Raw genomic sequence first — 25854 nt, 5'->3', positions numbered from 1 at the left:
GAGTGCTGGGATTAAAAGTGTGTGCCTCTTTAGCCAGCCCTAAATCAGTTATACTTACATGCATTCGGATCACTGGGGGATCTTGTAGAATGCAGATTCTGAGTTAGTTGGTCTGCAGTGGGTCCAGAGACGCCAACAAATTCCAGATGATGTTGATAATGCTGGTGCCGCACTAAGGTTTCCTGAACATCTCATACCGCGTCACTGCAGCTGCTCAGTTCAGGCCCTCTTCTGGATGACCATTAATGGGCCTTCAGTTCACAGCCAGACTGCTGTCATAGTAAATCTAAATCTGGTTACATCACAGTCTTTAATGGCTCCTGATGTCACCTGAGTGAAGTTACAGTATACAAGCTCTCAGTCTTTAGGCTGCTCCACTTCTCAAATGACTTTCATTAGTCTCCAGTATAACCATAGTTTATTAATGCATTGCTTAATCCTTTTCAAGGAGGAAGTCAGTTGTCTTTTGAGGCTTCACATCCCTCCACTCACCCCTCTAATTGTCCAAGAGTCCTGAAGGTTTATTCAGTGCAAGAAAGTACTATGGAAGGGAAAGAAGAGCAGAGCGTGGCCACAGCTGCCACCCTTGCAGTGGTGGAACATCTGCATGGCTAGTCCATGAATGTCAGTGGTCTCTTCTGATTGTGTGCTCTCTTTGGGGATGCTTCCTGTTGTATCCACCAGACAGGTTAATCACAGCTTATAAAAAAACAAAAACATGGGGCTGAAGAGAAGGCTCAGTGGTTAAGAACACACTTGTTGCTCTTGCAGAGGACCTGGGTTTGTTTCCCAGGACCCAGATAGTGGTTCACACCATCTGTAACTCCAGTTCCAGGGAATCCAATGCCCTCTTCTGACCTCCGTAGGTACCAGGCACAAATGTGGTACAGAGACATACATGCAGCCAAAACATCCATATATATAAAAATAAATTTAACAATGTATGTCAGGGTCTCAATCGCTTTCAAAATACTCACAGTAAAGTCTATAAGCCTCTTCAGAGAAACCTACTCTGCATTGCCAAAGGGAATCAAGGCCACTAATGTATGGGAGTGGAGCCCCTTCACTTTGCTTCCTGAAGGCCCTGCCTCCTAGCACCATCATATGGTGTATTTGGTCCAACATATGGGTGTAATGGGAACGTCAGCATTCAGACTATCTAATGAGATTCCAGTTCTTGGGTGGCAGAACTGCCCTCCTTTTCCTTTTTCAAAGATGATAGTTTTTCTCGAGTTTTTTTTTTTTTTCTCCTTTATTTTTCAGTACTAGGGATCAAACCTTGAAATCAGCTGAATTGGGGAAGTACTGAAGTTAGCCAATGCAAATGCAAGACTGATGGAGAAGCAGTAAATTTGAGAATGTGTGTCCTCTGTGTCCTTTACATGTAATGGGGAGTTAAAGCTTTCATTAGGAGACTCAAAGTATCATAGTATCATAGTATCTGCATTAGCAAGAATCTCTCCCAATATTGACAAGCAAATAAAATTCTGACATCTTGGGTGTTTCTTTCTCATTCAAGTATAAACCCAAATAGCATGTGCATTTTGTTTTGTTTTATTTTGGAGACATGGGTTCTCTGTGTAGCCCTGGCTGTCCCAGAACTTGCTGTGTAGACCAGGCTGGCCTCAAACTCCGCCTCCCGAGTGTTGGGACTAAAGACATGACACCATTCCCAGCTGCATGTTCATTGTTAATCAACTGCAACCAGAGATTGGCTATAAATATAAAATCAGCAAAACTCAATGAAAATTCTCAAAGGATGATTGTGAAGAATTTACAGTAAAGATTGTATGCATTATTGATAAGGTGTGTGCTACAATCCTTTTGTCAGAAAATTTAAACTTACAAGGAACACACACAGCAGGTGACTGGCTGACAGCCTCCAGCCATAGCACGATAGGATCCTCCACAGCACCCCATCTGAGAGTAGGCCAGTCCTTGGAGACTCACACCCAGTGACGGAGAGCAGTGCAAATACGGTCTGTACTGTACGTCTGTACGTTTCTGTTTTGTAGCAGTCTTAGGGAACTCCTGGGCTGGCTGAGGTTTTCTCTAAGCTGCATGTGCTTTGAACCTCTTTCCACCCAGTTCTTCTTTTTCCTCCTAAAGTATCCAATTGTGTCTTTTCCTGAAGGTTGTCCTACTTTACCTTTCCAAGCTTTTCCCACAGTAAATCTCTTATACTTTTAACTTTCAGATAGGTGCTTTCTGGAAGACGTAAATTGATAGAAAAAAATTGGGCCAAGGCTCAATTTTCTAATAAAAATTAATAAACAGATACATTTAAGAAAATGGGCCAGGGAGACAGCTCAGCAGGTAAACCAATAGCTAGCTACACAAGCCTGACTACCCGAGTTCAATCCTAGAACCCATGTAAAAAGCTGGATGTGGTCATGGGCTTGTAATACCAGCAGTCCTGTAAAGAGAGGGGAGGCAGAAATAGAATAATCCAGAAGCCAGCCTGGATTGCACGGCACAGCAAGCAGAAATAATAGAGATCCTGCCTTGGCAATGCGGAAGGACAACCAAACCCCTGGAAAGCTGTTCTGTGACCTCCACATTCCCACCATAGTACACACACACACACACTATACACCTGCACACACACCACACCTGCATACACATACACACCACACCTGCACACACACCACACCTGCACACACACATACACACCATACACCTGCACACACACTTACACCATACACCTGCACACACATTACACCTGCACACACATTACACCTGCACACACACATACACCATCCACCTGCACACACATTACACCTGCACACACATTACACCTGCACACACACATTACACACCTGCACACACACACATACACCATCCACCTGCACACACATTACACCTGCACACACATTACACCTGCACACACATTACACCTGCACACACATTACACCTGCACACACACATACACCATCCACCTGCACACATACACCTGCACACACATTACACCTGCCACACACATTAACACCTGCACACACACATACACCACCACCTGCACACACATTACACCTGCACACACACACACCACACACTACACACACATCACACCTGCACACACATTACACACCTGCACACACACACATACACCATCCACCTGCACACACATTACACCTGCACACACCACATAACCATCCACCTGCACACACACATTACACCTGCACACACATTACACCTGCACACACATACACCAACCTGCACACACATTACACCTGCACACACATTACACCTGCACACACACATACACCATCACCTGCACACACATTACACCTGCACACACATTACACCACCTGCACACACACATACACCATCCACCTGCACACACATTACACCTGACACTACACACACATACACCATTACACCTGCACACACACATACACCATTACACCTGCACACAACATTACACCTGCACACACATTACACCTGCACACAACACACACACACACACACAAATTCAAAATTTTAAGTGACATAAAATGTTAATGATGCAGATTAAATTTAAAACCATTGGCTGGACTGTTGGTGGGAATGTAAACTTGTACAACCACTGTGGAAATCAGTATGGCGGTTTCTCAGAAAATTAGGAATCGAACTACCTCAAGACCCAGCCATGCCACTCTTGGGCATATACCCAAGGAATGCTGATTCATACCATAAAGATATATGCTCAGCTATGTTCATAGCAGCACTATTTGTAATAGCCAGAACCTGGAAACAACCTAGATGCCCATCAACGGAAGAATGGATGAAAAAAATGTGGTACATATACACAATGGAGTACTACTCAGCAGAGAAAAACAATGAAAGCATGAAATTTGCAGGCAAATGGATGGAACTAGAAAAAATCATCCTGAGTGAGGTAACCCAAACCCAGAAAGACAGTTATGGTATGTACTCACTCATAGGTAGATTCTAGATATAAAATAAAGAACAATCAGACCACAACCCATAGAACCATAGAGACTATATATATATAGATAGCATGGAGATCCCTAGGACGACTGTGGCTTATAATAAATTTCAGTTTTACTCAATTATTGAAAAAAATAGCCAAATGAATGGAAACACATGAACTATGAACCAAAGGCTGAGGGGCCCCCAGCTGGATCAGGCCTCTGAATAGGTGAGACAGTTGATTGGCTTGATCAGTTTGGGAGGCAATTAGGCAGTGGGACCAAGTCCTGTGCTCATTGCATGAGTTGGCTGTCTGAAACCTGGAGCTTATGCAGGGACACTTGGCTTAGTCTGGGAGGAAGGGACTGGACCTCCCTGGACTGAGTCTACCAGGTTGATCTCAGTCCTCGGGGGAGACTTGTCCTGGAGGAGGTGGGAATGGAGGGTAGGCTGGGGTAAGGGGAGGGGGTGGGAGGGGGGAGAATAGAGGAACCCATGACTGATATGTAGAACTGAATGGTATTGTAAAATATAATATATATATATATAATATATTATATATATATATATATATATATGAAATAAATAGTTTTTTTAAAAAAAAGTCACAAAAAAAAAAAAACCATTGGCTGGGCAGGGGTGGCACACACCTTTAATTCCAGTACTTGGGGGGCAGAGGCAGATAGATTTCTTCGAGTTCAAGGCCAGTCTGGTCTACAGAGTTAGTTCCAGGACAGCCAAGGCTACACAGAAACCCTTTCTCAAAAACAAAAAACAAAAAAATTAAAACCTTTGCATAGTAGTGAATAGCACAAATTTCAGGGAAAGTCATCCAATATTAGAAAGCCATTTTAGCAAAAAAAAAAAAAAATACTATCTAGGAATTTAAAAGGAACACAATGCAAGCATGAATCTTTTTTTTTTAAAAGTTATGCTGAACAAAAGAAACTGAGCGTGGCTGCAGATGTGCCTCAGTGGCAGAGCACTTGCGGGTGGTGTATGTTGTGTGTGCTCGGAGCACAACAACAAAGAAGAAAGAAAAAATGAAAAAGAAAATAATCCTGACTTTTAAAAAAAGGGAGGATTTGGGCCGGGAATGGAAGGCTAATAACCTGGGGGTGGGGCACAAGGGATGGTTTGTTTGGAGATAAGGTCTCACTATGTAACGCTGGCTAACCTGGAAAATACTATGTGCCGTCAACCCACAGAGATCTTCCTGCCTCTGCCTCCCAAGTGCTGGACTAAAGGTGTGCAACTACCAATGTCTGGCTAAGGTTTTGTATGTTTTTTTTTTTTTTTTTTTTGTTTTTTTTTTTTTGTTTTGTTTTGTTTTTTTCGAGACAGGGTTTCTCTGTGTAGCTTTGCACCTTTCCTGGAACCCACTTTGTAAACTTTTGTTCCAGGCTGGCCTCGAACTCATAGAGATCCACCTGGCTCTGCCTCCCGAGTGCTGGGATTAAAGGCGTGCACCACCACCGCCCGGCAAGTTTTGTATCTTAATATGGCTGCGGTTTCATGGGTATACACTCTTGCAGAATTCATGTAACTATACATTCAAAATTATTTCACTGTCCTGTGTAGTTACATTTCAACACAAAAGTGCAAAAACAGTTCTTCTACGATGATGCCATTTTCTTGCAGATCTATCCATTTCAAGCTCCATGTTCTTTTTAGTTGTTATTAGATGTCTGCAAATTTAGAATACTGAAACTTTCCTGTTCTATGTACACACTAATGTCCTTCTTACCCATGATTTACTATTTCAAACCATCTACTCACAGGGCTTCAGTCTGTAGGACTGTCTTGGTTTTGAATTGGCTTACACCAAATCCCATCCCAGAACTAGTTGCATGTGGCTGACAGGAAGTCACTATCCTGTCTGTTGGAGGACTGTGGGTGCCACCCACCTTCGGCTTTTCAGAATCAGCTGGCTTTTCAGTTCCGTTGGGAGAAAGCAAGCTCAGCCCAGAGGAGCTGAGGAACGTGAGGGGATGGAGACTTCACAGGTGCTGGTGCATACACCAGCACAAGGAAGGCATGGTAGCATGTGCGTCAGGGACAGGTTCTGTAGGTGTGGTGCATGATGCGGAACCTACCGGAACCTTATGGCGGGGCAAGGGCCTTAGCTGGGCTTCTGCAAGCAGAGTGTTAGATCGCAGGTGCCTGAGACTTCACCGTGCCCACTGAGAGACCATCCCAAGGGGCCTAAAGCCTAAAGCCGATCCGGAGGTTGGTGGGGGTGAGGCAGGAGGGTGTGGTCCCTGTGGGCTCTCGCCCCCCTCAATGCTGCCGCTAGCTGGCTACAGAACCCAAGGCAAGCCACCCTGTCACTCACTGGTTAGAGCTACAGGCACTTTCCATGTCTGGCCTCTTACTGGTCAGCCGAGAGAAAGAGGGCGGGATAACTAAGTCTTCTCCTTCTGATTGGTCAACTCGTGCTGGGTTTTTGTCAATTGGAGATGAACCTCGTTCTCTGCCATGTTGGATAGCGCGCTGCAAAGCCTGTCCTTTTCTGGGGCAGTCACACGACACCCAGTGCTTTCCTGTTACACTGTGCCCCAATGTGTAAAATTTAGTAAAAACGCGCTCTATCTGCTTAAAGTTAGTATGCTGCGAGAAGTCCTGGTTTAGACCGAAATAAAGCAAGAATAAAATAGAGAAAGGCTCAGTGCCTAGCCGAAGAGCTGGGCGTCATTCACGTGAATCTGTAATGATCTCGGCGCCGATGAGACTATCGTTGAGCAACTCGCTTGAGGAAGACGTTTGATTTTGGCTTGCTGGGTAGCTTCAGATACTTGTCCAGAATGCCCCGTTCGTTAACCGCAGGCTTGTACCAGAAACCATCCTTAGACTTTAGTAGGATGGAGGGCTCGGTTTGTGGCAGTGAGAAAAAGGACATTGCGTGTCTTTTGGTCCCTCGCACCTCCTGTAGCGTCCCTAGTAACCGAGCCCCTAGTAACCGCCCGCCCCAAGCCAGGATCTGCGAGGTCGGGGGCGGCGCCAGCTCACCCGCCCCGGGCGGCGCGGGCGCTGAGGCTCGAGGCGGGGCGATGGCTTCCCCGCACCGGGCGGCCAGGCAGGCGGCCGCCAGTCTCCACCTGCCGGTAAATCTCACCACCGGAGCAAGGGGCGCCCAGTACGAACACGAAGACCCCTTCGAGTCCCTGGTAGCAGCGGCGTTGGCGGCAGCCGTGGAGGAGGAACAGAAAGGGATGCGGCCGGCGCGGGCGTCGGTAATGTGGGAGCCGGGCCGGGGCTGAGGGGGGGTCTGGGTCCTTACCGGCGCGGACCGGTGGAAACGGGGCGCGCCCTGCAGACCCTCCCTACTCTCTGCCCCAACTAAAGGTTGCTGCAAAACTTTCTTGGAGAGCGTTTTTGTAGCTGTTTCTAGAGTGTGCAAAGAGCAGAACTTCCTATTCTACAGCATATCTTAGGAATAAATAATTCTTAAGTTCTTTGATTTTTATTTTATTTTATTTTTTTACCTTGAGGAAAACTGATGTACCCATAGTTTTCAAAAAATGTGTTTTATTACTTTAAGGTTTTGGTTAGTACTGGATTTTAGCACAGTCCTTTGGAGAGCGTGCTTGAAGTTAAGTTGGATAGATGCTCCACGGATATAGAGAAGGATCCAGAGAAACAAATCGCCAAGATCCCACTGTTTCCTAAAGGGGTCATAAGGGCGCAATGAAGTCTTTTCACAAACCATTTTCAGTATAACGTCCTGGATTTGTTTCCAGCAGAAGAGCACAGTCTGTCCTCTGTTCTCTCCACTTTTTTATTCTTTGAGAATTTCATACAGTGTATTTTGAACAGAATCACTGCCTTCCTTCATCTATTCTATTCATTGTATTTGTTTGTTCACTTTTAAATTTATGTGTCTGAATGTGTACCATGTGCGTTCCTGGGAGTTACAGATGGTTGTGAACCACCGTGTGTGCTGGGACTCAAGCCCAGGTCCTCTGCAAGAGTAGTTGGTGCTCTTAACAGCGGAACCATCTCAGCATCCTTATTTTTGTTTGTTTTTTGAGACAGGGTCTCTCTGTGTAACCCTGGCTGACCTGGACTCACTGTGTAGGCCAGGCTGGCCTCAAGCTCACACAACTCTGCCTGCCTTTGCCTCTTGAGTGCTGGGTTTAAAGGTGTGTGCCGTGCCCAGCTTCTGTTCTCTTTAAAAGTCCAGAACTAGCACTCTTCTGATACAAAGTACCAGGTCCACAGGCCTGTGCCTGCCCCACATTGGTTTCCTAGCAGTGCTGGACTGGGTGAAGGCTTTGTTTTGGGCTTGCTGAGTGAGTGCAGTACCAACTGAGCTACATCCTTAGATTTGGGGGTGGGAGACCAGGGTCTCATTTGGTCTAGGACGGCCTCAAACTTGCTGTTTATGGCTGAGGATGACCTAAACTCCTGATCCTCCTGCCTCCATCTTCCAAATACTGGGATTAAAAGTGTGAGGCACCATGCCTAGCCTGTAGCAAACCTTTCAGGAGCAAACAGCTTGAGGTTATCTAGAGCAGTGCAGATGGAGAGGATGGACGTGAGTGAGGTTCAGAATCCTGGCACTGGTTTAATACCTGATAAGGTATTACAACATAAGCTGAGACAGGTTCCAGAAGACAGACAGTTTGTCGGAGGGAAGTATTTGGATCCTGCATGGGAATTTACTCTCTACTGCTTGCTAGGTGATTTTAGGACGTGACTTTATTTCCTGATTTATAAAAGGACCATACTTGTCTCTATTTTCACCTCATTCAGTTGTTAATAAGAACCAAAGGAGAGAATGAGTGTCATTTCTAAAGAGTAATTTACATAAATTAGTAGTAATTATAACACTGACAGTTTGAATAATTCACTTGGAAATTAATTTATACTTTGGCTTACTGTGGCAGAAAGATCCATCTTTTGTACAGTTGTAGTTATATTCCAGAGTGCCCTGTTAACTGAAGATTTATATTATAAACTGAGTTTGGGTTTCCAGGACCCAAGTAAAAATCTGGTGTGTTGGCATTTGTCTGTAATTCCAGTGTTGGAGGGGGAAGAGACAGGCAGATCCCTGGTGTGGTGATATATTGTGCACCCCAATAAAACTTATCTGGGGATCAGAGGACAGAGCCAGCCACTAGATTAGACATAAGGCCAGCAGTGGTAGCACACGCCTTTAATCCTATCACTGAGCAGATCGTCTGATCTTGTGAGTAGCAAGGAGATCTGTCTGGATCTCTGTGAGTTCAAGGCCACACTGGGAACAGAGCCAGGCAGTGGTGGCACACACCTTTAATGCCAGCACTTGAGATCTCATGTCTTTGCTTGGGAAGCACACATACACACACACACACACACACACACACACACACACACACACACACACACACATTTAATCCTAGAAGTGACATGGCTGGGTGGAGAACGATATATAAGGAGTGAGGAAACAGGAACTGAGCAGCAGTTCAACTGAGACCCTCAGAGGTGAGGACTCAGAGGCTTCAGTCTGAGGATTCCGTGGAGGATCAGCTGAGGAGTTGGCTATGGTTTGTTCTGTTTCTCTGATCTTTCAGCTTTCACCCCTATACCCGGCTCTGGGTTTTGTTTGTTTGTTTGTTTGTTTTTTTTTTTTTTTTTTTTTTTTTTTTTTTTTTTTTTTTTTTTTTTTTTTTGGTTTTTCGAGACAGGGTTTCTCTGCGTAGCTTTGCGCCTTTCCTGGAGCTCACTTGGTAGCCCAGGCTGGCCTCGAACTCACAGAGATCCGCCTGGCTCTGCCTCCCGAATGCTGGGATTAAAGGTCTGCGCCACCACCACTGCCCGGCTTGTTTTTTTTTTTTTTTTTTATTAATAAGACATTTTAAGGTTTGTGTTATACCCTGGGACTTGCTGAGAGCCCTCTGTCAAAAAAATGAAGTGGGGGCTGGAGAGATGGCTTAGAGGTTAAGAGCACTGGCTGCTCTTCCAAAAGTCCTGAGTTCAATTCCCAGCAACCACATGGTGGCTCACAACCATCTGTAATGAGATCTGGTGCCCTCTTCTGGCCTGAAGGGATACATGCAGGCAGAACACTGTATACATAATAAATAAATAAATCTTTAAAAAAATGAAGTGGAGAGTGAAACATACATACACACAGAGAGAGAGAGAACCTCAACATTTGGTAGACATAATAGAAGAAAGATTAAGGATCAACCACCCTGGTAGGGGGACTAGGACAAGGGTCGGGAAGATCCACATTCACTGAGAAACGTTGAGGTGACATGTCAGTTGCTGCATCAGATCCCTAAAAATGAAGACTAGAGAATAGTTTCCCCAGAGGGGAGTTCTGTAGGTGGGGAGAAGAGCAAATGTCCCTTTGGTGGTTTTTGTTTTCCTAAAGAAATAAAAGGGTTACGAAAGCAATTCATGGGTAACAAGAGAAAGGCAAGCACAGTTGTGGGGCTAGTGGGAACCATTTTCCAAAGGGACCCTGGGTGTTGGGCAGGCTGGGCATCTGCTACATACTGCTCGGTGTCTAATTGGTATTAGCATTTTCAAAACGGTGTCTGCTGCTTGGAAAGCTGCACGTTACTTATGGTGATAACCAACTGAACAGTCTCCTTTTCAGATACCTAATGTTAGAGCATTTAGAAGACTGAGTCAGAGTTGTGAGTTTGAGACCAGCCTAGACTACACGGAAAGTTCCAGGCCAGCCTGGACAATGTTACAAGACCTTGTTCCCCAAACAAACAAACAAACAAACAAGCAAACTCAAACGTTAGCTGGGTACAATGGCCGGCAGCTGGAATCTCAGTGCTTGGGAGGCTGAGGTGTGCATATCTCACTCAGTGTTGTAAGACTCCTTCTCCCTCCTTCTTTCCCTCTTCCTCTTCCTTCTTTCCTTCTTTTTTGGAGTCAGGGTCTCACTGTGTAGCCCTGGCTGGCCTGGAACTCATGGAGACAGGCTGGGCTTCACAGAGATCCACCTATTTCTACCTCCCAAATGTTGAGATCAAAGGCACGTGCCACCATGCTTGCGCCCATGTAGAACAGGCTGGCCTCAAAGTCACTCTGTAGCTCAAGCTGACCTTACACTCAGGGTACTTCTGTTTCTGCCTTCTGAGTGCTGGGATTATAGACAGAGCACCACCAGACTCAGCCTTGAAAAGAAGAAAAATTAGTGAGAATTCCAGAACTTCAGATAAACGCTGGACCACAGCACAAATAACTCCTTATGGTGCCGACACTGGTACCGCGCCTGGTTGGCTCATCCCTAAGTGGGTCAAGCCAATCTCAGGATTAGCGTCCGACCTAGTGGCACTTACCACACGAGAAGCTTAACTATGAAGAAGGGGGAAGAGAACCGAGTGTTGCGTACGGTGTTGGGCACACTAGACAGTCCTGGGGCAGAGGAGAGAGGTGAGACTCGAGTCAGGAGTCACTTCCCAGCCATCCATGTCCTGGGTTAAAAACAAACCAGCAGGAGGGTTGATTGGAAAAGTTTCACATGTGTTAACAGTGACCGGGCATGTGCAGAGCTCAGTGTCAAGCACACCTCCTCGGGCCTGCCGCCTCTGCTTCCCACTGCTGCTTCTCTCTTTCACGAAGTTCTTCCAGGCCACAGTCCCTTGCTGATTTTAGTGTCGATGACACAGGACTTTTTAAGAGATTTTCTGGAGGAATGAATGAGCCATGGATGTCCTGCCTGAAAGCTGCTCCCTGGTGTCCTAGAGGACATATACATAGAACACACTGGCAGTTTCACAGCCTGATTTTTAGATTTTCATTTGTGTTCGGAACATGGACACATGTAAGTAAGATCAGTGTGGTCCGTCGGCAGCCTGTGCTTCTGGGCACGGGTCCATCTTACGTAAAGGAGACACCTGCTGCTTTCCCTTGGTGGGACCTACACAGTTTTTAACCTCTATGTTCTTTCTTTCCACAAATATTTCCTGGACATCTCTTCTTGGCCGGGTACCTTCCTAGAGGCTGGGGACCCAGAAGAACAATGCAAACAAACCCTTGCCTTTGGGACGCTGACTCTCGAGCCGGGGCAGGCAGGGATATACAGATCAGCCAGGATGAGGTAGATGGTTGGCGGTTAAATACTTCTGGAAAAATAAAACAGAAAGGAGGACTCCCAGTGAGTCGGGAGAGTTGTCATTTCAAAGAGGAGAGTCAGTGAAGACTCTTCTGAGGTGGTGGTTAAGTGGAGAGGGAGTGTGTATGCTGTGAAGACTTCCGGAGCATGAGCATTTTTGAGAGAGGAAGCAAATGCAACTCCTCATCCCCACTCCCTTAGGTCTATTTTTATTTATGTGAGGTGGTTGTCTATGTGGGTCTATGTGAATGTATGCCGTGTGTGTAGTGCCCAGGGAGGCCAGAGGAGGGCGCTTGATCCACTAGAACTGGAGTTATGAATTGTTATGGGCCGTCATGTATATGCTGGGAACTGAACCTGGGTCCTCTGCAAAAGCAGCAAACCAATTCTCCAAGTGACTTGTATGACATACATTAATAGTCCTATTTTGTTGATAGGTCCTATGAGTTGATAACAAGTCTCTACATATTAGTTCTTTTGAGAAAAAAAAATTGTTTTCTTTCATTTGTTTTCTTGAAGTTATCTCAAGTGGAACAACACCAGCCTCTCAAACACTTAAAAAAAAGGGTGGGGGGGGCAACAAACCTGGCCTAGACAGATGGCTGCTCAGTGGTTAGAGCGCTTGGTGCCCTCGCAGGGGACTGGGTTGCCAGCACCCACCCACACCTGGCAACTCACAACCACCTGTGACTCCCGCTCCAGGGGATTGAACACCCACTTCTGGACTCCATGGGCACCTGCCCTCACCCATACACGCATTTATGCACATAATTTAAAAAGTATGTACATCTCTCTGTCCATCCATCTATCCATCCATCGCCTCCGTTCCCGTTGTGTTGGGAACGAACTCACAGCCTGGTACATGCTCGGTAGATACTTTCCAGCTGAGAAACTTCTTATTTATAGTAGACTCTGCTGAATTTTCCCATCGGAAAGACTAAACAGACTTATTTTGTGAGATCGTATCATTATGAGTCTAATTTGGGAACATATTTTGTTTCATTCTGAGCCTTTTCTAGGTGGTAGGCTAAGTTTAAAACCATGGTTAGCAGCCCATTTTGCATAGTATCATATATAATCTCAATTTTCTCAACTGAGAATATTAAAAATTGTATTTATGAAGAAGTGGGGGGCTTGGGGCTGTGTTATATGTGTGTGTGTTCGGGTGCACATGATGTGTGTGTGCACAGAGGCAGGGGCCAGCCTCTAGTGGTGGTCTTCAGTGGTGTTTGAGACAGGGTCTCTCACTGGAACGAAGGGCTGAAGAGGCTTGAGGGATCCTCCTGTTTCCACCTCCCAGTGCTGGGGTTCCAAACACATGTCACCAAGCCTGGGGAATTGAACTCAGCTTCTTACGCCTTCGTGGCAAGTACTTGACCACCCGAGCTGTTTCTCCAGCTCTAGGAAGTGTGGCTTTTATCTCCTTATTGAATCGGCTCAAAAGAACTGAAAGGTGGGCAAAGGAGTGAGAGGAAGTCTGGTGGAAAGCTGCAGTCCTGACTTGTATGTGGAGTGTCTTCAACAGACAGGTGCGCACGCAGCGTTCCTCCACGCTCTCTTCTCGCGCCCAAAGTGTCTGTCACCCGTGGGCATCCTCTTCTTGCTGCCCACAGCAGTGACTCTGAGATTCGCTTTGCCCTGGGTCCTTGGTGAGCACTGAGAACTCTGTCCCTGGGCCCACCCTGCCCTCTCTCCACTGCAAGCCCCCGGAGCCACGAGGCGGGCCCCTCCAGAGCTGGGCTGGGTCCAAGCAGCGGCTTCTCTCTTCTCAGCAAAAATGCACAACTCAGAAGAAGCTCCTTGTGGAAATCCTTGTAGCCGTGTTCACATCTGTCTTCTGCACTGCTAAGTGTCCTGACGTGTTGGTTGTCTAGGAATCTAACCGTTATAAAATGGATTGAAGCCGGGCATGGTGGAACATGCCTTTAATCCCAGGGGCCAGGCTGTCAGGTCACTATTTCACAGCTAACTTGTGTACACAGGGAGTGTGAGGCCAGTGTAGGCTACATAGTGGGACCTCTGTAAGAACCAGCATTTGGATCAGCATCAGTTTGTTTCTTCATTTCAAATAGCACATAATGGGCTTCTCCTCCCGTCAGGCTGGTGGTGGTGGCAGCTTTCCTAGGGAGGATGAAGGCGTGACACTCCAGGACGTCATAGACTTTTCTGATATTTACCACTCTAATGAAGAATATTTCAGGAAACTAAGAGAGCTGAAAGCTGCCCATGCAGAAACCATGGCAAAATTAGAGAAAATGTACCGGGACAAGCTAAACATAAAAGACATCCGGCCAGTGATCATCAGGGAAGATTCTTCTAGTGTCTCCTCTGGGTAAGTTTGTGTCCGGTGTCATCTTTGGACTGACCTAAGAGAAATCCTTAGACTAAGTGTGGAACAAAATACCACAGAGTATTTGCTCCTAATGTCAGGTCCTCAGCAGCATAGTGAGAGCCTGTCTAACGAGTATTAACGGTTTGATCCCCAGAATTGTCTGGGGGAAAAAATTGAACTTAAGTGTGACACTTTTGTTGAAAATACTTTCCTGCCTCCCACCAGCAGCTGAGCATGACCAGCTGCTCCTGTTTCTGAGACACTGGAGTGTCATGTCCAACTGAGACCTCTTTGGGGGTGCCAGACCCCAGACAGGCCTGGCACACGGGAGATGCACAGATAACTGATCAACTGGATTAGTTAGGTAAAGGTCAGCTTATAGTTTCAAAAAAAGGAAGTTCGCAGTAGAAATGAGCCTTGGAACTAGACTGATTAAAAAAACAAAACAAACAAACAAACAAAAAAACAGGAACCAAAAACTTGTATCTTTAATGACCCCATATTAACCCATTTTTAAATTAAACTTAATTTTCATGATTTTAAATATGCCTTTAATCCCAGCACTTGGGGGCCAGAGACAGGTGGATCTCTGAGAGTTCGAGGCCAGCCTGGTCTACAGAGTGAGTTCCAGGACAGCCAGGGCTACGTGGAGAGCCTGTATCTCAAACAACAACAAACGGCCAAGCTCAAGCAAGCATGACTGCGTACGACTGTAATTCCAGCATCTGAGAGGTGGAGGGGTTCAAGGTTACCCTTGGCCACACTGCAAGTGTGAGACCAGCCTGGGCTATATGAGACCCTGTTTCAGAGAGAGAGAGAGAAGGAGGAGAGAGAGAGAGAGGGAAGGAGGGAGAGAGAGAGGGAGAGAGAGAGAGAGAGGAGGGAGAGGAGAGAGGGAGAGGGAGAGAGGGAGAGGGAGGAGAGAGAGAGGGAGGGAGGGAGAGGGAGGGAGAGAGAGGAGCACGATGGCTTGTGATTCTCAGCGCTGAGGCAGGAGGACTGCTGAGAGTTTGCGGTCATCCTGGAACATGGTAAGTTCTAAGCCATCCTGAACTACATAGTATAAGGTCATGTTTCAAAAATTAAAGAAAGAATGTATAAGCAAAATGGCCCAGCCTAAATATTTTGATACATATCCGTAAGTGTAAGTAAAGCAGGAAAACAACGATGGAGGAGCAGGAGAGATGGCTCAGCGGTTAAGAGCACCGGCTGCTCTTCCAGAGGACCCAGGTTCAATTCCCGGCACCCACATGACAGCGCACAAGTCTCCATGGGCACCAAGCACACATGTGGTTTAGACATGCATGCAGGCAAACACGTTAAATTACAATACAAACAAACAAACAAACATATGCCACCAAATGACCCTCAGAACAAGAGGTAACTTAGTAAACTGATAAACCATTAGACATTTTGAATAAAATCCCACCTCTTTATATCATTAATACTAGGAAGGACCTAGTCTGTGCATCTCCCGTGTGCCAGGCCTGTCTGGGGTCTGGACACCCCCAAAGAGGTCGCAGTAGGACATGACACTCCAGTGTCTCAGAAACAGGAGCAGCTGGTCATGCTCAGCTGCTGGTGGGAGGCAGGAAAGTATTTTCAACAAAAGTGTCACACTTAAGTTCAATTTTTCCCCCAGACAATTCTGGGGATCAAACTGTTAATGCTCGTTAGACAGGCTCTCGCTATGCTGCTGAGGCTGGTCTTGAACTCCTTGTCCTTCTGGTCTTGGCCTCCACTAGCGTGCACTAGCATGTCCAAATAAGTTCAGACTTGGAGGAGGGACAGGAATAGCAGGACAGGAAGCAAGGAGTAGGCTTCAGGGCAGCAGTAGACGTGTGTCCACAGGCGTGTGGGAAAATCCGTGTGAGAGGGCTCTAAGGATGGTGACGGGTGTGTGTGTGTGTGTGTGTGTGTGTGTGTGTGTGTGTGTGTGTGTGTGACCGCAGGTGAGTCCTGACTGATTGCTAGTCCAGACTTTAGAGCAAAGAGGAGCGTTCCAGGTAGGAGGGACGTGCGTGCTCAGATGTATTCAGGATGGTGACTCTGAGAGGGTAGAGGGAAGAAACACGAGACGTGAGGAGCAGCCGACGTCCCAGGTTCCTTCTCCGCAAAGTCTCAGCTCTGCTCTGAATAAAAAGGATACTTCTCACTGTCCCTGTACAGCCGCTCTCTTCTCTCTTCATCTTAGAAAATCTGTGATTACCTAAATCCTAAAATTTGGCCTATAAAATTGAAAGTGTGCCCTACTTATTATTCTTCCTTAGTTCTGCATCGGAAAAGGACTGCCCTCACCCTGCCCTTCTAGTGACATCGCTCTCAGAGCCTGAGGTAGGCCGGTCACCCTCCTTGTCCACCACTTCTGAGGAGGAGCTGCCCAACCTGGAGAGAGAGGCTCCCCGGGGCAGCAGGATGACAGCGTATGCCAAGGAGCTCATCAACAACATGTGGACTGGCTTTTCTGTAGAAGACTATATTCAGCACGACTCTGACTTCCAAACAGCTAAGAAAACAAGGAAGAAACCCAAAACCTGGGTGCCTACAGTTACAGTGCCTGTGCCCTTTCAAATGACACTCAGGGAGCAGAAGAGGAGAGAGGAGGCGCTGAGGGCCCGAGCGGATCTGGAAAGGGACAACGATGACGACGACGATGTGGAGTGCAAGAGGAAATTCCGAGCCAATCCTGTCCCCCCCTGCCTGTTCCTCCCCCTGTATGAGGATCTGATCAGGCAGAAAGAAGAGCGAAGGAGGACGGCCAGGGAGAAGAACAAAGCCGCACTCCTAGCCTCCCAGAGGCCGTTCAAGTTTATTGCCAGGGAGGAGCAGAAGCAGGCGGTCCGTGAGAAGCAGCTGAGAGACCTTTTTAAGTCTAAGAGGAAAACGAAGCGCTTTAAAGCCAGACCCATGCCTCATTCTATTTACAGGTCGGCTTCCAATGACAAGGCGAAGGAAGAAGAGCTCTTTAGGAACATCAGGATGCAGCTAAGGGCCCAAGAACTGCTGCAGAATCCATCCTGGCCCTATAGGCCAGCTGGCAGACCTCTCAGGGACCCCAGAAGTCCTGGAAAGCCAGGGGGTAAACACAGGTGTAGGTGCCTGAGCCCTGATGATGGAGACTTTGCTGAGAACCGACGGAAGGAGCCCTCCTCAGAACACTGCTTCCTGAACCCCTCCGCTCTTTATAAACAGTGTGGTCTTCAGGAATCCCCGTGTGACTCTGCTAAAAGACAGAAGAAAGTCTTGGCAGACATGAGAGCAGTCGAAGAAAATCTGAAAGAAACATGCTGGCCTTATCTGTCTCCAAAGCGGATGTCCCCGGTCAGGAGTCCATGTGCAAAGCCCAGGCCTTGTCTGTGGAGCCCTCCGATGCCCACCGTGTCTTCCCGAGGGCGGGAACAAGCCATCAGGTAAGGCCCTGGGATGGGCGCTGCCTGACATGTGATCGCTGTACTGGCACATGCAGCCCTGTGGGTTTTAGCTTGGTAAATCTGAAATTACTAACTTCTCGGTAAGGTATTGTACTATGTGGCAGAGAATCGTTTGGTAGGAATGCTCTTCGCAGAAAGGAATGTGATTTCTCTTTCCCTGGAATAGACGAGCTTACACCATCAGCGTTACTTGGATTTCCTGTTTCACAAGTCAGATTTTGGTCAAAAGATGGCCTTTTTTTTCAGCTTTTGAATTTCCATGTTAAATCTTTGCTGGACAACTTTCTTCTTGGCTTAAGTGAATTAAGCCTTAGTTTGTTGCCCTCAGGAAATCACTTGAGGAAAAGAAAATGTTGGAAGAAGAGAGAAATCGGATCCTAACTAAACAGAAGAAAAGAATGAAAGAATTGCAGAAGCTCTTGGCAACCCGAGTTAAAGCTTATGACTCACATCAGGGCTTAGCCCAGATGTCTAAATCCAGAGTAAACCATCTCAGGTATCACGGGAGAGTCCCGAAACTCGAATGTTGGTATCCAAACTCGGTTCTTTTCCTTTCTTTCCTTTCTTTTCTTTTTTTTTTAAACCAGCAAATGCCTAGATATGAAAATGGTGTGGCATCTTGAGTAATCAAAGATTATTTAAATTTATGGATGTAAATAATCTTTGGCTGTTTGTACTCAACTTCTATATACATATATACACACATACACATGATGAGAATCAGGGTATACACTCACCTTTGTAGCAAGAACCATGAGACTGTGTGGAACAAATAATTTCTGCTATGGCCATAGTTAATAGCTATGCTTTAAATACCAGCATAAAACCTTCTTCTTTATGTGTGTGTGTGTTATTTATATATTACACAAATATTTGGTATACATATGTATATACATATGTCTATGGTGCTGGGGGTATGTGGATCAAACCCAGGACCTCATACATGCCAGCGAAGCACAGACTATACAACTGAGCTAGCCTTATTTGTATTACCTGTGATTGTACAATGCATCACTGAAAAAATCTCTAGCACTAAACTGCATCCCAGCCGACAGTATTTTTTCAATTAAATAAGTCAAGGAGTTCTGTTTTAAGTCTGTTCAAAATCCAATGGCTAGAGTGAGTGCATTGTAGGTACACACTGCTCCCTGTGACAAGTAACAGCAGCTGCAGAATACTAGAATTCTCTAGGCAGAGTTGAAAACCAAGATTGTAATCACTGCACATATGAATAGTCATGTGTAAGCAAGAAAATCTCTCCTCCAAAGTTGGGTAAGTAATATGATTTACTAACCTTTCATCTGACTTATAAGAACCAAATACATAATTTGCTTTTAGTTACAGTGAGTATTCCTTTACAGTATAGTGTTAGTCCACTGATAGATCCTAGTTTGATGAACTTGAGCAAAAATTTCCTTAGGTAGGAATACAGTGTTTACCTATAAAAGTTAATAATTTGCTAAGTATGAGTAAACATAACTATTGTAAAGTATAATTATTTTCTGTACCATGAGACTTTCTTGTCTTGGTTGCTTCTTACATAGAGAAAAACAGTGCAGTTGAATTCACTGTGGGATCTAGTCCAAAGGATAAGTAAGTACAGTGATATTCGTGGAGTGTCACTGCTGATCTTTAGGTGGTCTCACTTAGAGGGGCAAGAAAAGCAGGGTCTTGATTTGAAAGAATTTTTTTTTTTAAAGATGCCTGATTGGACCAGATATTCTTAGTTTTACATACTTATAAATAAGACACTTTTCGGGCCAGTTTTTTTAATACCTTATGACTTGAAGACTTTTGAAATGCCCAGACTGTCCCCGGGGCAGTACAATATGTGCTCTCATAAGTTAGGATTTTTATCCTGGATTTATGAGAATCTTACCAGTCTAGGAAAGGAACCAAGCTGAACTGTGTGCTCTGAATTTCTGATTTGTCTTCTGAAGTAAATGTCCTAATGCAGCTTCCGTAGCTGCCCTTTTAAAATGCCATTCCCTTGATCTGATTCTAGAGAGTGTGAAAAGGCAAGGATGAAAGAGTATCGGAAAGAACTGGAAGAACGAGATGAGAAGCTTCAGAAGAGGCCGATGCTGTTTGAAAGAGTTGCCCAGGTTGTGTTTGTTGGCATCTAGAACCATTTTCCCTTGTTTCTCAGTGCCTCTGGCTTCCAAGCTTGTCCTTGTCTTTCTGATGTGTCCTGTTAGCGCTGAGACATGCTGTTTCTGGGGCAGCTTCATCCAGTTCACCACGGAGGTAATTATGCTTAAGATCTGATGAGGCTCATAGCTCAATAAAGAACATTCCATTGACCCAGTGTGCCTCAAGACATTCCTGCCACGGTCTGCTTCTAGTGCCTGGCCTTTTTTGTTTTGTTTTGCTTTTGTTTTTTTTTTTTTTTTTTTTTTTTTTTTTTTTTTTTTTTGAGACAGGGTTTCTCTGTGTAGCCCTTGCTGTCTTGGATCTCACGCTGTAGGTCAGGCTGGCCTCAAACTCACAGAGATCCTCCTGCCTCCGCCTCCCACTGGGGTTAAAGGTGAGTGCCACGGTGCCCAGCTAGTGCCTGTTCTTTTTAATCAGCATGGTTCTGCTCTTCTGGTGAGGCTTCGAGATATTGGTGGGAGATTTTTGATGAATTAAACCATTTGGTTTGAGACCAGTGTATGCAATATAGTGAGACCCTGTCTCTTAGAGGCATTTTAAATTTGATGTTTATTTATTTAAATTATTTCATTTTATGGGTGTGAGTGTTTTGCCTGCATGCATGTCTGTGCACCATGTGCATGCATTGCCTGCAGAGATCAAAGGGCATTAGATCCCTGGAACTGGAGTTGTGAGCCACCATATGACTGCTGGGAACTGAACCCAGGGCCTCTGTAAGAATAAGTGCTCTTACCACTAAGCCATCCCTCCAGGCCTAAAAGCATTAAAAACCAAAGAACAGATCTTTCTGTTTCCCGCGCTGTCAAAATGGGTGTGAGTTAGTACACCTTGACAACAGTGCAGTTGTCTGTTCCTGTGAATTCCGTTCATTCCCGTTTATTCCCGTTTTCAGTGAAGGTCTCAGGGGTCTTGTCATTAACTTCCCCAAGATTACCTCTGGAAGTGGGGGAATCATGTAACTCAAGTCCAAAGAAGGTAACTAATCGGGTTTATAGTTAGCAAATGGTAAACTAGGGTCAGAACCTAGTTGATCTGCTTCCGTTAACCCCTCCTCCCAAAGGATGAACTTCCAGGTCACAGTGCAATGGTAAAGTCCCCTGCACTTCTCGCTCGCCTTTACTGATCCCACGTATCTCAGGCCTCAAACTCCTGCAAAGCCAAGGTGAACTTGAACTCCTAACTCCCGCCTCTGCCTCCTGAGTGCTGGAATTACAGGTGTGTGCCACCACAGCTGATCTGACGTGGTGCCAGGGATCAGAGCCTGGGGCTGGCAAGGCAAACAGTCCACCTCAGCTACGCCCCCAGACCCCATTAGCCTCTTTAGCCTGTTTCCCACTGACTCTCCTAAGCTCTCACTTCCCCTTTGTCCCCTTTACCTGTGGCTCTGCCAGACCAGTGGAGACCACCTGCTTTTTCTCTGTGTGGTCCTGGCTGTCCTAGAACTCACTCTGTAGCCCAGGCTGGCCTCACACTCACAGAGATCTGCCTGGCTCTGTCTCCCAAGTGCTGGAGTTAAAGGTGTGTGTCGCCACCGCCCAGCAACCATAGTTCTCAGTCTTCATGTGCTATGACGTCAGACCATCAGAGACCAGGTCATCAATACTGTTATCTGAGCAGCTGTGGTGTCCTGTGTCAGACCATCAGAGACCAGGTCATCAATACTGTTATCTGAGCAGCTGTGGTGTCCTGTTTCCTTGGGCGTTCGTTGATGGGCTCTGTCTCACACTCTGCATATGGGGTGCTATTGGTCCACTGGAACTGGGCTGTTCCTCGTGACCCTCGTTTTAGGTGGAGGTTCAGAGGGAATCCTTGGCCCCTGTCTCCTGTGAGATCCACTCGGAGGAACTAGGATTGGACTGAAGCCAACATCCCGAGCACCTAGTCACCGTGTAGCTGCTTGAAGCCTGTGGGCTCAGGGCTGATTTTCAGCTTGTGAAGACCAAGCCTTGGTTTTTCCAGACAGGCTCTTGTTGTGTAGGCCTCTCTGGTGGCCAGGCCGTGGCTTCACCTGCCATGTGCTGGGACTGAAGGCTTTTCTTTTTAGGTTTGGGTATTTTGTTCACTGGTTTGGTTTTTCTGGGCACTAGAGATTTAAGCCGGAGCTCCAAGCATGCCTCTATAACCGCTCCACCATTGAGCTGCGCCCCCTATCCCTCAATTAGCTGCAACTATGAAAGGGTCCCTACAACTCCTGTGAACCTCCAAGAAGTGTCATTCAAGAGACTTGACCTCAGTTCTAAATATTCCTTTTTCTTCCATAAAGTAGAGATAACAGTATTGTTGACTTCATCTTGGATGGTCTGATGTCATGGTATATAAAGACTAAGGACTACCCGAGGTGCAGACTAGCTGTCCAGCCCTCCCGTGTGCTCCTGCATTCCGATCTGAGGCAGACACAAGACTTTGTTTGTGTTTAGACAGGTCTTGCTGTATACCCCTGCTGGCTGGTCTGGAACTCATTATGTAGCCCAGGCTAGCCTGAAATTGTGTAAATCCTCTTCCAGCCTTTGCCTCCTGAGTAGTGGGGTTGTATGCATGTGGCTCATTATTCTCTTTCCTTATTGATCTTTTCTGAGGGGTATCTTTATGCAATCTTAAAAGTTGACCACAGTGTGACAAGTCATTACAGGTCAACGCTCAGCCACCTCTTCTAGAGGTCACCGCCTCTAACTTGGGATCAGCATTGCCTTGTTTTCAGTTTTTCCTGTTTCTGGACTTACGGTAACTGAGTCTACTAGATATACTCTTTTGTGTTCTTCTGAGCGTTCCTTTTGCTCAGTGTTACATTAGTAAGTTATCTGCCATGCGGTGTTGTGGCTGTTAACTACTTTATTCCTTGTTATTGGTTCATTTTTCTACTTGTGACTGTAGTATAGTTTACCCATCCAGATGTTGACAGACTTTGGGCTGCTCGCAGTGTTCGGTTATTACAGACAATACTGCCTTGAGCAATCTTGTACCTGTCCTCTGGGCACGTATGTGAGTCTCTCTTGGTCCCTGCCTAAACATGTCAGTCATAGAAGAAGCATATTTCAGTCACTGAGACTGTAGATCTTAGTTTTCACTGGTGCCTTTAAATCCATACATCTTAGTAGAAATTTCTAGCTTTTGCTCCTATCTAAAAAGGTTTGTCTCTCCTGTAGAGAAATGCAAGATTGGCAGCAGAAAAGCATTATTCTGACACCCTAAAAGCACTAGGCCTGTCTGAGGAGTTTGTTACAGAGAAAGGCCAAGGTGGAAAAGTGTCTGAGAACATCACCAGGCCAGAGCCGAGAAGCCACACATCGGATAAAGAAAGGTAGCGTGTACAGGGAAGAAGCATGCTCTGCCCTTTCCTGTTGTTTTCAAACCTTTTCCTTACGGGAGTGCTGTGAACCATTGTAAAATACACTAATATTTTACCATGTTTGACACAATATAAATGTTACACAGTGGTAAAGCATTTTGTTCTTACAGTAAGCTTATGTTTCTGACATATACATATGCATGTACATATACATATACAGCCTGCTTTCCATTGAAATATAAGGAGTCACCAGTTAGTGGCGCACATCTTTAATCTCAGCACTGGGGAGGTAGAGGCAGGTGGATCTCTGTGAGTTTGTAGCCAGCCTGGTCTACAGAGCGAGTTCCAGGACAGCCAGGGCTACACAGAGAAATCCTATCTCAAGAAACCGTAAAAGAAAGAAAGACATATAAGGAGTCCAGTTTCAAGATACGTTGGTTGTCAGGGATACTGATTTCCCCGTTGGTGCTTCCGTGGTTCTCCTGGTAGCTGCCGGAGCCTGTAGACTGCAGGAGTACCACCTACATGAAGGCATGGCCACACAGGGCTGTGTGCCTCTGAAACAGCGCGTTTTTCCTTTGATAGATTGATAACGTTTCTTTCTTTAGCTCGTATGAAGAAGAAAGAGAGAATGAGGAAGAAAGCTCTTTTCTTGATGCCAACAGCCAGGATTCTCACAAGGACAGCACGGGAGATGTCAAAGAAAGCAGAGAAGAAAATTCTGCAGAGTGAAGCTGAGTCACGAGGCTTCCGCTCACGGGGCCCTTCCTTCCACACGCGGCCTCAGGACCGCAGCCCCGCACTGGGCTGCCCTGAACACGCGCGGACAGCGCCCACGCATGCAGAGCCGCTGAACCAAGGCGTCCTGTCTGGAAAAGGCTGTGTCCACACAACGGCCGGTTTGATTGCTAGATTACAGCTCTGCTGTCTGCAGTTCTGAAATTGCTATGTACGCTGTTTGTGATTATGATTGTATTTTATTTTCAAAGTGTTTGAGGGTTGGAGAACCGCAGCTGTCACAAATGGGTCAGTTATGGAAATGGACATTTACATTTGGTGGGGAAAGGAGTTTGGTGTTGAGAGAACTATTAGCTTTTGAAGATCTATTTTTAAATTTACTAAGTCTTTTCAATTTTTTCAAATAATATACAGAAAAAATAAGTACTTAGAAATTTACTGCTAAATTATCCATACCATGGCTACTTTTTCTTTTTTTGCCCTTTTTTTTGTGGAGATTAAATCCAGGGTTCACATATACTTAGCATGAATTCTACCATTGAGCTGTACCCCTAATCCCCCCAAATCCTTTTTGATAGGTAAAGTATTAAAATAATTTATCTTACTCTGTATGTATGTATTACTGCACATGGAATAATTATGGCATTTCCGTGTGGTAATCTTTTTGTTTCTTTGTTTTGGTTTTTGGTTTTTCGAGACACGATTTCTCTATGTAACAGCCCCGGCTTTCCTGGAACTCACTCTGTAGACCAGCCTGGCCTCAAACTCACAGAGATCCGCCTGCCTCTGCCTCCCGAGTGCTGGGATTAAAGGCGTGTGCCACCACTGTTCAGCGTGTGAGGTAATCATAACTGAGATATATAAGTCCCTGTTCTAAATATGCTGAAATTGTGATCCTAACTTGCCAAAGGAAAATCCTAAAAGTAACTCAAGTTTAATTTTTGTATTGCTAACTTACTGTGATTAACTTTGTATACACTGTTACAAACTTACTGTCTCTGTTCAAGACTTAATTTGATCTTGAGTCATTTTTCCCTCTTTAAGCACATTTTTGTTTTGAAAATTCAAACTAATCTTTAAAATGCTACAAAGTAAGACATTGCCATTCTGACAATTAGCTCTACAAAGGACTCATAATAAAGGTGGGCGACAACATCTCCCAGCTGCTTCTTTTGCTTAGGAAGATGTGTTCTCAGCTGGGGCTCATGTGACATTCCTGCTGCTCTGATTAGATTGCTAAGTCCTTTAGAGGTGGCACTATTTGAAAAGTCACGTTGTATCCCATGAGCTGTTAATGCAGGGTTGTGCGTAAGGTAGACAGCTTAATGCAGATTTGAATGAGAGGATGGATGGCTCTCAATTCCAGTCACAGTTACTTCAGAGCGTACGAATGGATCTGGAAACATTTCCGACTTACCGAGGACTTGTACAACAATCCACAAACTGTCATATCTAGAATGTTACTTCTGCTCTCCTCCCCTCAATTTCACAGAGAGAGTGTGGTTTGAGGACATTAAAGACATCAGAACCAGTCTGCAGTTTTCTTATCTGTTGAAATGGGGATAGGACCTCTTTGTTGTGGAAATCGGTTACAGCCTTCCTGTTGCTGGGGATGAAACCAGGGCAACAGCGGCTGAAGTGTGTGCTTTACCGCGGAGCCCCGCCCCAGCCTCTGTCTCCATTGGCTTGTTTGTTGAGAGCCGGCTTTGCAGCCCAGATTGGCCTCAAATTCGCAATCCTGTTTTAGCTCCAGAGTGCGGGATTGCAGATGCACACCACTGTCCCAGGTTGATCTGTACTTTTAAAAAAAGACTTTATTATTTTTCCCCTTCCTTCCTTCCTTCCTTCCTCCTTCCTCCCTTCCTTCCTTCCTTCCTTCCTTCTCTAGTTTTTTTTTTTTTCTTTTTTGAGACAGGGTTGAGCTTGGCTGTCTTCTTTT

At 45.7% G+C, this 25854-nt stretch overlaps 1 protein-coding gene across 4 annotated transcripts; it reads left to right on the top strand.

The window, feature by feature from the left end:
• The first annotated feature begins 6317 nt into the window (after positions 1 to 6317).
• Fam161a (FAM161 centrosomal protein A) lies at positions 6318 to 24519 on the top strand. Of its 4 annotated transcripts, XM_028876357.2 has the most exons (7): positions 6335 to 7145; positions 14074 to 14306; positions 16577 to 17716; positions 18066 to 18233; positions 19743 to 19842; positions 23035 to 23189; positions 23786 to 24519. In XM_028876357.2, exons 1-7 carry the CDS (start codon positions 6717 to 6719, stop codon positions 23907 to 23909), a joined length of 2349 nt encoding a protein of 782 aa, XP_028732190.1. In that variant the 5' UTR covers positions 6335 to 6716; the 3' UTR covers positions 23910 to 24519. The 4 variants fall into 4 exon arrangements, 3 of the variants coding, with proteins under 3 accessions (XP_037064843.1, XP_028732190.1, XP_028732191.1); XM_037208948.1 differs by lacking the exon at positions 23035 to 23189 and having other exon boundaries at positions 6318 to 7145; positions 23786 to 23871; XR_003735276.2 differs by lacking the exon at positions 23786 to 24519 and having other exon boundaries at positions 6321 to 7145; positions 19743 to 19984; positions 23035 to 23121.
• The last annotated feature ends 1335 nt before the right edge of the window (positions 24520 to 25854 follow it).

Source organism: Peromyscus leucopus, chromosome 10 (genome assembly GCF_004664715.2).
Source record: "Peromyscus leucopus breed LL Stock chromosome 10, UCI_PerLeu_2.1, whole genome shotgun sequence".
NCBI classification, from domain to species: Eukaryota; Metazoa; Chordata; class Mammalia; order Rodentia; family Cricetidae; genus Peromyscus; species Peromyscus leucopus.
Note: the sequence above shows the minus strand (reverse complement) of the source record. Positions and strands in the feature narration are given on the sequence as shown.

Bases quoted from the DNA above. Each gene is read 5' to 3' on its own strand.
- Fam161a (XM_028876357.2), top strand. From the start codon at position 6,717: ATGCCCCGTTCGTTAACCGCAGGCTTGTACCAGAAACCATCCTTAGAC. The intron at 7,146-14,073 runs GTAATGTGGGAG...TCCTCCCGTCAG, and splicing joins TGCGGCCGGCGCGGGCGTCG to GCTGGTGGTGGTGGCAGCTT. The intron at 14,307-16,576 runs GTAAGTTTGTGT...ATTCTTCCTTAG, and splicing joins TCTTCTAGTGTCTCCTCTGG to TTCTGCATCGGAAAAGGACT.